The 12,321-nt window shown below is 42.2% G+C and overlaps 1 protein-coding gene across 1 annotated transcript in view; it reads left to right on the top strand.

The window, feature by feature from the left end:
• CYP2J2 (cytochrome P450 family 2 subfamily J member 2) overlaps positions 1-12,321 on the top strand; it is a 28,689-nt gene that overhangs the window by 14,775 nt on the left and 1,593 nt on the right. Inside the window, exons 4-8 of the mRNA XM_019839081.3 lie at positions 388-548; positions 1,437-1,613; positions 3,668-3,809; positions 6,542-6,729; positions 9,557-9,695. Of these exons, the coding sequence (XP_019694640.2) occupies positions 388-548; positions 1,437-1,613; positions 3,668-3,809; positions 6,542-6,729; positions 9,557-9,695 (807 nt within the window). The remainder of the gene's footprint in view (positions 1-387; positions 549-1,436; positions 1,614-3,667; positions 3,810-6,541; positions 6,730-9,556; positions 9,696-12,321) is intronic.

Here is a 12,321-nt window from a genome sequence, read left to right as displayed (position 1 = left end):
TTGAACAGATGCTTATTAAGTGCCTTACATACCTAACCTGTGCCCAGCATTGTGCCAGGCACTGAGCATATTGCAGTGAACAGCTAACCATGACCTTGCCTTCATAGAGCTCTAGGATTAAGTGCAGGATTAATATTAAACACATTAGATTATATGTGATTAGATTAATATTAAACACATTACCGGTTTTAAACCCTGGTCATCAGCTTGCCTTCCCAAGTATTGACGATTTGCTATATGTCAGACCCTAAGTAGGGGACTGTGGCTAGAGCCTCATAGGTGATTCTATACTTAAAATGTACTATGTCCTATGTCCTGTAGAGGAGACTCTCTGTAGAAAATAGAAACAAACCAATCCGAAAGATCCGTCTCTTCTTCCACCTCCAGGACAGCCTTTTAACCCTCACTTCAAGATGAACAATGCAGTTTCCAATGTTATTTGCTCTATCACCTTTGGGAAACGCTTTGACTATGAGGATGCACAGTTTCAGGAACTGCTGAGGTTGCTGGATGACGTCACCTTTCAGGAGGCATCAAAGAGATGCCAGGTAAGAGGTTCCCTTTCAATATCTTGGGCTAGAATATTGGAGCTGATGTTCAAAACAGATGGGTTCTGACCTTTTGGTTTGTTTAAGCTAAAACATCACCCTTTGAAACTGACTTCACTCAAACTTACTGGAAGTCAATCTGTTGACTTTAGTGTTTTCTGATAATATAACCAGATATTTACTACATACATACAAAGAACATTTCTAACATTCATGTAAAGTACAAAACGTTACATGATATACACCTATGCATCCATGTTGTTTTCTTTAAAAAGCATGATACTGCCACTGCCTTTTGAGTCCCGCCCCTCCATGTCCCTCCCTAACCCAGGCACTCCCCTGCCCCAGAAGTGTTCTTTGGTGCCTGGCTTCTCCCTCCGCAGATTGAGGATTCATCTGTGTTAATTGCTCTTTTCTTTTTTAAATCCTGAATAGTATTTCAGTGTATGAATACACCACTGTTTGTTGCTCTGTCCCTGTCTTGATGAACAGTTGGGCTCTTTCTAGTTTGGGGATGTTATGAATAAAGCTGCCATGAACATTCTTGTACAGTTGTTCATGTGGACACGTCCATTCATTTCTCTTGAATTTATACCGGGACATAAAAGATGCCTAAAGGTTTCAAAAGCAGTTACACTACTTACGTGCCCATCGGCACTTGATATTATCAATCTTCTCATTCCATAGGGTACAGACCCTTGGGATGAAACTGGACACATTTTGGATGGAGTGCTGAAGTGCTTTGCTAGAGGGTGACAGACAAGAGTCAAGGTGACCCCAAGGTTTTAAGAGCCAGTAAGAGAGATGGAAAGAGAATATCCATTGTTTTGTCTCAAAAAGCGAAAAATTGGCACCAAATTGTCTGAGTGTTTCATTGTTCTCACTTAGCTCTACAATGTATTTCCATGGATTATGAAATTTCTTCCTGGACCCCACCAAACACTCTTTAGCAACTGGGAGAAACTGAAATTGTTCGTTGCTCAGATGATTGAAAACCACAAGAGAGACTGGAATCCTGACCAAACAAGAGATTTTATTGACGCTTACCTCAAGGAGATAGAAAAGGTGAGGAAATCAGAGTTGTTTCCTGTTTGTTCTTAAAGAGCAAATGGGAGCGTACTCATTTCCTATTGCTGCTGTAACAAATTACCACAAACCTGGGAGCTCCAAACGACGCACGTTCATTCTCTTACAGTTCTGGAGGTCAGAAGTCTGAAATCAGTGTTACTGGGCTAAAATCAAGGTGCTGGCAAGGCTGGTCCCTTCTGGAGGCCCTAGAAAAGAATCTGTTTCCTTGACTTCTCCAGCTTCTAGAGGCTGCCTTTGCTCATGGCCCCTTTTTCCATCTTCAAAGCCAGCATGGAGCATCTTCTCTGCTGCCATCCTTCTCTTGCCTCTCTCTTATAAAGACCTTTGTAATTACTTTGGAGCCACTGGAATGATCCAGAATCATCTTCCCATATCAAAATTCTTTTTTTAATTTTTTAATGTTTATTTAGTACAGAAGGACAGAGTGTGAGTAGGGGAGGGGCAGAGAGAGAGAGGAAGACACAGAACCTGAAGCAGGCTCTAGGCTCTGAGCTGTCAGCACAGAGCCCAATGAGGGGTTCAGGCTTATGAACCATGAGATCATGACCTGAGCTGAAGTAGAATGCTCAACCGACTGAGCCATCCAGGGGCCTCCTGCCATATCAAAAATTTTAACTTAATCGTATCTACAATGTCCCTTTTAGCATATAAGGTAACACCCACAGGTTCCAGAGACTAGGATATGGACATCTCTGTGGGTCATTATTTAGCTTACCACGGGGGGTCAAAATAGAAGCAGTATTTCATAGAGTGTAGAAGCAGCATTAATTCAGGATTGATGAGGCAGGTAGAAATAAGGATAGGGGTAAATGATATTTGGCTTGAGTCCTTGGGGATACTCAAATACTGCCTGTTCATCTTCTATTCTCTGCTCTTTGCCCATATCTGAAGGAGCTATACACAAAAGGAAAGCTAACAGTTGAGCTTCAAAGAACTCTTTCATTGTTATTTGGATCTGGGCCCAGTTGCCTGCCCCTTCCCTCACCCCCCAGTGCAGAACACAAGAAAAGCTGAGTTGGATGCCAGAGTTCAGCCTCAGGGCCTGAGTGGGACTTCTGCCTTCCTCTTTGATCTTCCTATCACCTACTTTCCAACATTATAGGAAAGAAGGAGGGAAAAGCCAAATTGGATGTGTAGCCTTTAGCCCAGTCACCCCTGTGTTCAGTATACCTCGATGCATCAGTATCACTGTCATAATCGTTGACTCGTCAGATGAGTTGTGTCTCCTCTTGGGATTGACCAGACTGGTAGATTTCTATCCATCTCTCCTTTTATCTCACCTTACTGGCATAACATTAGTAGAAGCATTGATTTCTCCACAAAGGAGGAGACGTCACTTGCTAAATGCTGTGCAGGTATGGAGCCACACACTGAGCAGATTGTTGGCAAATTGAAGCTTCCGGGGCAAAGTGGTAAAGATGAAGGAATTCCATGAGGAATGGTTGATGGAATGAGAGTGGTTTCACCTAGAAAGGAAGACATTAACAGGGAGATACGAGCATTGTTCTCCATGAGAGGAATTCAGATTATTCTTCCTGGTATCAGTACAAACACGTTGAGTATCTGTTATGTGCTCTTTTCATCTCATGTAATTTATAGTGTCATCTTAAGGGGCATGTGTATTTCATTGCTATTTTCTGAAACAGGAAACTGAAGCACAGAGAGATTAAGTGACTTGCCCTAGGTCATACAGAGAGTGAATGGTGTAGCTAATATTGGAACCCTAGTCTGTCTTTCCACTGAACTGCTTCTCTTCCCACTGTACTAATAGATTCTCCCAAATTATAGATATAAAAAAAAAATTAAGTGTCTTGATTTTCATCCACCAAAGCCAGCAAAAGTTTCCAGCACTTGGGGCGAGAGGATGCTAATGATATTGCTGTAATAAGTCTCTACCTCTTGAGATGGCCAAAGGGAAAGATATTTCTCCTGGGAATCTTTTCTTCCACATCCTCTCCCTAGGATGAAGCCCCTGTGTGTTGTAGCAACCAAGAACCCACTGAATAAACCTATAACCTTGTGCTTTCTAGAATAGGGGCAATGCTACTTCAAGTTTCCACGAAGAAAACCTCATCTACAGCACCCTGGACCTCTTCTTTGCTGGAACGGAGACAACTTCCACAACACTGCGCTGGGGTCTGCTTTATTTGGCCTTATACCCAGAAATCCAAGGTGAGCATGCCAGTGAGTGTGCCTGGGGCAGGACAGAATGGTGTCTCCTAGAGCATATGGCCCCCAAGTTGGGACTAGAAGATAGGATGGTAGAATGGAAAAACAGTCTTGAGGTGACGTGGACTTGAGAATGGGCACGTTCTTCAATTTTCCTGTTAGGACTGTGATGGGTTCACATAATCCCAGTGTAACAGAGTCCCTGCCCTCAGGAAACTCAGAATCTAGAGTGAAAACAATGAAGTCAATGGACACTGTGGTGAGTTTCAGGAAAAGACTTACATTCTTATACGAATGTATCTTGTTACAAGCTTCTAGCCTTTTACGTCATGTCTTCCATTGGCCTGTGGATAATGTTCAGACTCCTGAGTTTGGAATATCATGTTCCTTCTTCTGCCTGTCCAGCCTTAGCTCCACCCACCGTACATGGTGGCCTCACTAAATTACATGCTGTTTTCTTTGCACTGTCCTTATTCATGCCTCTGCCATCAAGCTTGCTCTTCCCTCTCATCTGCTTCCCCATTTTCTCTACATGGTAAATCACCAGGTGTGCCTGAAGAATCTGCTCAAATACAACCTCCTCTAAGATGCTTCCCCACTCTAATAGGAAACTCCTTACTCTAGAGATGACTTTATTATTACTGGGTTATTTTCCTCCTCTAGAGATGACCTAACACACCTCCATTACTATGCGATTACACATTATTCATATATCTTCCCCAAAGACTGTCATCCATTCAAAGGCAGTGACTGTTATAATCTTTTTTTTTTTTTTTTTTTCTCTCTCCAGGACCCACAGCAAATTTGAGCTGGAGAGATGGGATGCTAGGATACAGTTTTTCAAACTTTGGATAACAGTTTATTAACGGGATATAAAATCAATTTAGTGGATCAAGACCAACATTTTTTCCTAAAAATAAAGATCAGAGTACTTCCCATGTACGAAGGATAAGATTGTTCATCAAACTTTATTTCTTTCCATATATTTACATAAAAGTATGTTTTATGATTCATGATGTAAAATGCATTTGGTACTCTGAATTACATTTTCTAAAAAGTTTAAAAGCTATCTCATTAGGATATAGAGTTGGCTTCTGTAATAGGGTCTCCAAAATAACAATAGCTTAAAATGATAGGGGCACCTGGGTGGCTCAGTCAGTTGAGCATCCAACTTCAGCTCAGGTCATGATCTCACAGTCCATGAGTTCAACTCAGAGTCTGGAATCTGCTTCAGATTCTGTGTCTCCCTCTCTCTCTGCCCCTCCCCTACTTTCTCTCTCTCTCTCTTTCTCAAAAATAAATAAATATTAAACAAAAATTTTAAATGATAGTTTATAGCCATCTTCACAGCACCATTATTCACAATAGCCAAAAGGTAGAAACAACCCAAGTGTCTATCAATGGAAGAAAGGATGAATAAAATATGGAATACATTGCAATATTATTCATCCTTAAACAGGAAGGCATTTCTGACTTCCTTTCTGATGAACCTTGAAGACATTATGCCAAATTAAATAATACAGTCACAAAAAGACATATACTGTATAATTCCATTTCTATGAGGTTCCTACGGTAGGCAAATTCATAGAAACAGAAAGTAGAATGGGGGTTGCCGGGAGTTAGGGTAGGAGAAAATGAGAAGTTATTGTTTAGTGGATGTACAGTTTCAGTTTCTCAAGGTAAAAAGTTCTGGAGATTGGTTGCACAATGTGAATATGCATAACATTATTAACCTATACACTTAGATGTGGTTAGCATGGTAAATTTTAGGTCACATATATTTTACCATAATTTTCGAAACTCATTAAATGGTCAGGAAAAAAAATTCTAGGGGTGCCTGGGTGGCTCAGTCAGTTGAGCGTCTGACTCTTGATCTCAGCTCAGGCAGGTCAAGATCCCAGGGTCGTGGGATCAAGCCCCATGTTGGGCTCCACACTTAGCACAGAGCCAGGTTAAGGTTCTCTCTCTCTCTCCCTCTGCCCCCTCCCCCGCTCACTCTCTCTAAAATAAAAATAAAATATATTTAAAAAATTCTTATTTCTGTCAAAATTAAAAAATCTAAGCTTGACTCAGCAGAGCACTTTGGGTTCTAAGCTTCTTCCAACATGTTGCTCTGTTGTATCTAGAATGATGGCCTTGTTTATACTCTTAAAGATGGCTCACCTTGAGAGCTGCCTTTCCACAAGTGGGAAGGGAAGAAGGAAACACCCTTCCTTTAAGGACATGTTTCAAGCACCAGACATTCCTTCTACATTATTCTATTGACCAGAACTTAATCACATGGTCACACTTACAAGGGAATCTGGGAAATGTAGTATGTAGCTGGGTAACCAGGCGTCCAGCTAAAAATCTCTTATTGTAGAGAAAAAAAAGGAAAACAGCTATATTGGGGCACAATTAGAAGCGTCTTTGATGTGTTGGGTGCTCACCTAAACCAGTTCGTGTAAATCTCAAGACGTCCTTAAGAGGAAGGTAGATTTATTCTTACTGGTAAGAAGAGAAAACAGCCTCACAGAGTTTAAGTAACTTGCAGTAGTAATGTTGTAGAGCAAGAGTTTGCAACCAGATTTGTCTAAAACCCAGGCCCACTTTCCACTCATATAATTCCTGAGAAATCAGAGTCTATAGAGCCTGCTATAGTTTTAGCCATTTTGATCCTGGTTATGCCATTCTTTAGTTTAATCGGGCTTAAGGAAAGTTGTGGAAGAGTAGAATAATAGAACCTTCTTTTCCAGAAAAAGTCCAAGCTGAGATCGACAGGGTGATTGGCCAGTCGCACATACCAAGCACAGCCGCTCGAGAGTCCATGCCCTACACCAATGCCTTCATCCATGAGGTGCAACGAATGGGAAACATCATCCCCCTGAATGTGCCCAGGGAAGTGATAGATGATACCATGCTAGCTGGCTACTACCTGCCCAAGGTAACCAGGGACTCTCAGCCTCAGATCTTCAAACCCATCTTTTAGAGCTCTGAACTGGAAAGTGACTCATACTCTTGCCTTAGGGAATCACTTAAATGGGAAAGAGATATATTATACCTGAGATAATACTAGTTTTTTTCTCCACGTGTGATCTTTGGAACATTAATCCAATGAGACGTTAATAGGTATTAGGGAGGGGAAAGGGGATTCCTAGGTCAAATATGTTTAGGCAGAGACCGGCTTTTCTTTGCTGTGGGATGTCTCAGTGGGTTTTTTTATTTGTTTGTTTGGTTTTACTATGTAATGTGCATTATGCGTCTTTGTGGGGATACAGCAACCAGCAGTTCTCAGACTTTGCCACGGAGCCCTTTTCTTTGCCTTTGTGGAGCTTCTCACAGTGCTAGGAACCTGCCAGACTTGGAAAATTCTGCTTCACAATCCTGGGGTTCTAGAACATTAAAATAGGAAGGGACATTTGAGACCACCTGGGTCAATATCACCTTAATGCTGGAGTATTTTTTCCAGCTTTTACTTACAGACCTGTCATGGGACTGCCTCACAAAAGAAACCAATCCAGGTGTATGCAATATGAATTATTAGAAAAAGAAAGGAACCAATACTTATTAAGCAATGAGTATGTAACATGGACTATATAGATTCTTTCAAAATGTATTCATCAGTCTTCAGAATACCTATTATTCCCATTTTATAAATTGGAAAGTCGAGGCTCAGGAGTGATAAAGCTTGCATAAGATCTCTCAACTACAAAGAGACAAGAGTTGGGTTCCAGAACCAGATGGGTTTGTTTCCCAGGCTCATCTTTTTTGTACTACACCATGTTCTCTCCACAGGAGTTGCCTTACTTGGACTTTAAAAGAGTCTCCCTGCAAGTGTTCTCAGTTGGCCCCTGTTAAATTCCTGTCCTCACAAAGGAAATTCTGTTCTCGCTCTGCCCACCAGTCTTAGGATCTAGGCAGACAGCTCTCCTCTGCCCTCTGGTGTCGTCTCTGCACATTGCATATTTACAGTTCCTTTGCTTTCTCAGGGTTTCGGTGGGCTTCTGTGGATCCATTCCAGTTTGTCTAGATCCCTCTGTGTGTGTCTTACCGGGAACTTCTCTCAACAGGCAGAACCAGGGGAGCTTACCTATTCCTATCCTATTCCTACGGCTGTTTCCATTCACTGTTTTCTTATTGATAGACATCTCGTGGGTGAAGGCTTAAGTCTAAATTATTTCACAGGTGCAGTTTGCATTTTTCTAGCAATTCATTTAGCTCAACAGACTCATTCTACCACTGGCTTTAAAGATCAGCTTTAATAAAGATCCTGGGAACTGAGAGATCTTAGTGACTATATCTTGTAGAGGCCAGGAGCCATGCCTTTGACATGAACTAGACCTTGTACAGATCACGGCTTTACCTCTTCCCACTGCGTAACTCTGGGCATATCACTTCACCTCTCGGAGCTAAGACTTATCTATCTGTAAAATGCCATTTAAAACTACTTCATGGGTGGAGAGAAAATGAGGTCATGCATGTAGTGTTTAGTGTAGAAAGTGCTCAAAATAACAGTGATTTACTAACTTAACAAATATCCAGTAAGCATCTAAGCATCTAAGAGTTGGGAAAACAACTCTGAACAAAATAATCATGCAAGTATATACTTATAAACCACGGAAACTGCCCAGAGGGGAGAACCCGCTGGTTTCCATAAAGATACAGGCCAGCTGGAATGGGGAGGAGGGGCACGAGTGGTCTGAGAGGGCTTCCAAAGGGAAGTGGTGTGTGAGCTGAGGATTAACGAGTGATGGAGAGTTAGCTCAGTGACAAAGTAGGGAGGAAGGGCATCCAGGCAAGGAGATCAGCTTATAAAAAGGCCTAGAAATGAGTGGGAACATAGCATGTTTGGGAAGCTGAAAGAAGGCGTCTGGAGTGCAAGTGCAGGAAGAGGGAGAGTGGTCCAGACAGGGGTCAGGAGATGGGTCTCTCCCCTAAGGGTGATGGGAAGCCAGTGAAGGGTGTTCAAGGTGTGGGTGGGCGGCTGGGGGTTGGCATCATTCTATCATGTCCAAAGCTCACTCTGCTTTTAGAGCGTGGAGCAGATTGAAAGGCGAGAGAGGCCACGGGCATGGTGGGCAGCTCTTACAAGACTGTAGGCAAGGCAGCTGGTAGCCTGGATCAGAGGCGGGGGTGGACACAGAATGGAAGTGACAGAACCAAGAGACATTTAAAGTAAAAGTGAGCCGCCTCACTAAAGGATTGAAGGCAGAATGAGGGAAAGGGAGACAACACAGAGGACTTCTCGTTTCTCGTTGTGTCCTTCGATGAAGAGTGGTTCCCTTCACTGGGGGACCTGATCCTATTATTAAGCCTTCTGTGGAGTATACCAGACACTAAAGGGAAGAGAATGGGAAAAAGAGAGATGCGTGGGGTATCTTTTACCTGGGTAGAGCTGCCAGAGTTATCACTTCGCTGAGCGGCTGGGTTGATTTGGGTATGGTACTGACTAGCTAGCTGTTGCATTATTCTCTCTGGTGTAGACATGTCCCTGTAGAAAGATCCATTCTGCAGTCAGTAGAAGCTACACTTCTCTGATAAAATTCCCTGCAAGCCCATCATTTTAAGCTATACCATTGCAAAGAGCAGGGTGGCTGAGGGGGGGGGGTGGGGGGTGGGTAGGGGTTAGGCTCAGAAGACAGTGAGTTGGGGAGTGTGAGGGAGTCTGCGGTGTGGTCAAGCCCTGGCGTGGGAGTCAGGTGACTGCTGCACTTCTGAGTACACGTGTTGCATGGGTCAAGCCTCGCCTGAGTGTTTTCTGCCTTTTCTAGGGAACCGTGATCGTTACCAATCTGACTGCACTGCACAGGGACCCAACAGAATGGGCCACCCCCGACAGGTTCAATCCGGAGCATTTTCTGGAGAATGGACAGTTTAAGAAAAGGGAATACTTTCTGCCTTTCTCAATAGGTGAGTTGTGACAAAAGGAGTGTGAGAATCCACAGTCCCTCTTTTGGCCCTTCCCTACCCTTTTTCCCGTCATGCTTGGCTTTTTGAAGGTTTCCAGATAGCCCTGTTCAGCGTGACTCCCCTCCTGCTGTTCTCCGCACCTGTGGACTCCTTACTTCCTCAGCCCTTGCTTGCATCTGGTGGAGGTTTTAGCTTTACTTTGTTCTGTTCCCCAGAGCACTGGGGACAGAGATTCAGTCCCCATCTCTCGCTCACAAAGAAGGTTGGATATTTGCTATCTCTATAGAGGTTTTAAATGTCTCAAGTTCTTTTTAAAAACCACCCACTCACATAGAGCTAGAGGCAATTTATAAAAATAGGATGGGGGTGGGGCAAGGAAAGGGGCTACTTGTTTATCATTATGGCCATCAGGAATGACTCTGGATGCCACTGTCCTAACTAGGTGGGATTCTACCCTAAGAGGAGCTTTTGATTTTTACAATTTTAATTACCCTTTAAAAATCTGGCTAATACATTTATATGGTACAAAGCTTGTAAAGTACAAAAGAGGATATAGTGAAAACTCTCACAAGTTTCTAAGCCAGCCAGTTCCAAAAGGGTGTTTTAATTCTTAACATTGTAAAATGAGTAACAAAAATTCTTAGAATATTCCAGGTATTGAGTTAGGGTATGTTGCTTAGATTTTTTTTCAAGTAATTCCCCGATTCCTGAATTCTATAAAGATTTCTTGGGCATCTATTACATGTCAAGCATCAACTCTGAGGATGTGACAATGAATGAAGTGGAAAAGAAAAAAAAAAAACTGCTCTCATTAGCATGTGCTAATTGTGCAATGTGTAACATTGCAGGGTTCACATTACTAGAACCACTTCAAAGATAAAGAGACTGAGGCTTAGAAGGGTAACTATGACATCTAAAGTCATCAAATTCATGTGGCAGAGCTAGAACTCAGTGTTAACCAGATTTATCAAAAACTAAAGCCTGTGTTCTTCCTAGCACTGTCTCCTAAACATACACATATATGTACATATATATAATAATAGTTATTTAGTTATATACATGTAACTAAATGCTACACGGAGCCCATACTGTGGAATGCACGATAGTCTGCTTACCATTAACTTAAAAATAAATACAGATTGCTTTTCTGATCCAATATCCTTTTGCTGTTGATGACACTAGGGCTCAGAAGGGGAGGAACTGGAATTTGAATGCTTGTGATAAGACCTGAAGTCCAAGGTGCAGCACCGCCCTGTTTTCTGGGCTGATTTCTGATTAGAGCTTCTTTGTCTTCTTTACCTGATTCCAAGTCATCTTTGCTCACATTGGACAAATCCCTCCCTGATAGGAAAGCTGCTGTGAGATATAGGAATACCTTCCAGTCTTCTGTCTACAGTAACTTCAAGTTTTATATTTCAGTACCAAGTCCCAGCCGTCTATTTCAAGGATTGGATTATAATTATTTTTGCCTCACTGGTGCTTTGCTATTGAGAATTTTATCACACCCTCTTAATTACAGACTTCATTTGCAAGCACATTATCTCATTTAATCTTTGCAGCCACCCAGTTATTAATAACTGGGAAAGCGATCAGTATTTCCTTTCTTCATATAAGGAAACTAAGAATAACAGAGTGGTTTCTTATCCAAGGAATGAGGCAGAACAGGGCCTACGAGTTAAGGTTTTATACTTCTCATCTACTGCTGTCTTTAGCACAACTAGAATATAACTCTCTTCCCCCTTCAAGTCCCTTTCACTTTGATTCAGAGTTCATTCCACAGGTGTCAGTTAGCATACGTACGCATAACAGTCCACGAACGCAGTGGCTTAAAATGATAAGTTATTAAAACAATATTAGTGCTTACAAATCTACACTTCAGTTAGGGAGTTCTGGTCTTAGCTGGGTGTGTTTATGTGTTTGGGAGGTCAGCTGGCTGAAAGGCTGATCTGGGACCTCAGCTGCAACCACAGGGCTTTCCATGTTACCTCTCATTCTCTGTCAAGCTAGCCTGAGTTTGTTTACATGGTAGCCATAAGATCCCAAGGAGGAGAATGGGTGGAGCTAGAGAGTGTAATGCTAAGCGAAATAAGTCAGAGAAAGACAAATACCATATTTCACTCATAGGTGGAATTTAAGAAACAAAGCAAACCAGCAAAGGAAAAAAAAAGAAGAGAGAAAGACAAACCAAGAAACAGACTCTTAACTATAGAGAACAAACTGAGGGTTACCAGAGGGGAGGTGGGTGGGGGATGGGTGAAAAAGGTGATGGGGATTAAGGAGTGCACCTGTTGTGAGGAGCACTGAGGAATGAATAGAACTGTTGGAGCACTATGGTGTACTTCTGAAACTAATATAACACTGTATGTTATCTATCCTGCAATTAAAATAAACAGCTTTGTTAAAAAAAAAAATGCCAGTCATGGAAGTTGAGGCATCACTTGCATGTCAGCCAAATGCAACAGCTGACACTCAACTGGTCCTTTTACAATAAAGGGCACTATCGGGACCACTGGCAAAACCTGACTGGGGATCTCAGGAGGAAATGGTGGTGATGCATCAGTGTTTCCTTGAGTTGGTGGTTATATTGTAGTTATGTCGGAGAATGTCCCTGTTTGTAGGAAACACA

The sequence above is a fragment of the Felis catus genome, chromosome C1 (assembly GCF_018350175.1).
Source record: "Felis catus isolate Fca126 chromosome C1, F.catus_Fca126_mat1.0, whole genome shotgun sequence".
In the NCBI taxonomy this organism is placed as follows: domain Eukaryota; kingdom Metazoa; phylum Chordata; class Mammalia; order Carnivora; family Felidae; genus Felis; species Felis catus.
The sequence above is the reverse complement of the archived record's forward strand: the minus strand, read 5'-3'. Positions and strand labels throughout refer to the sequence as shown.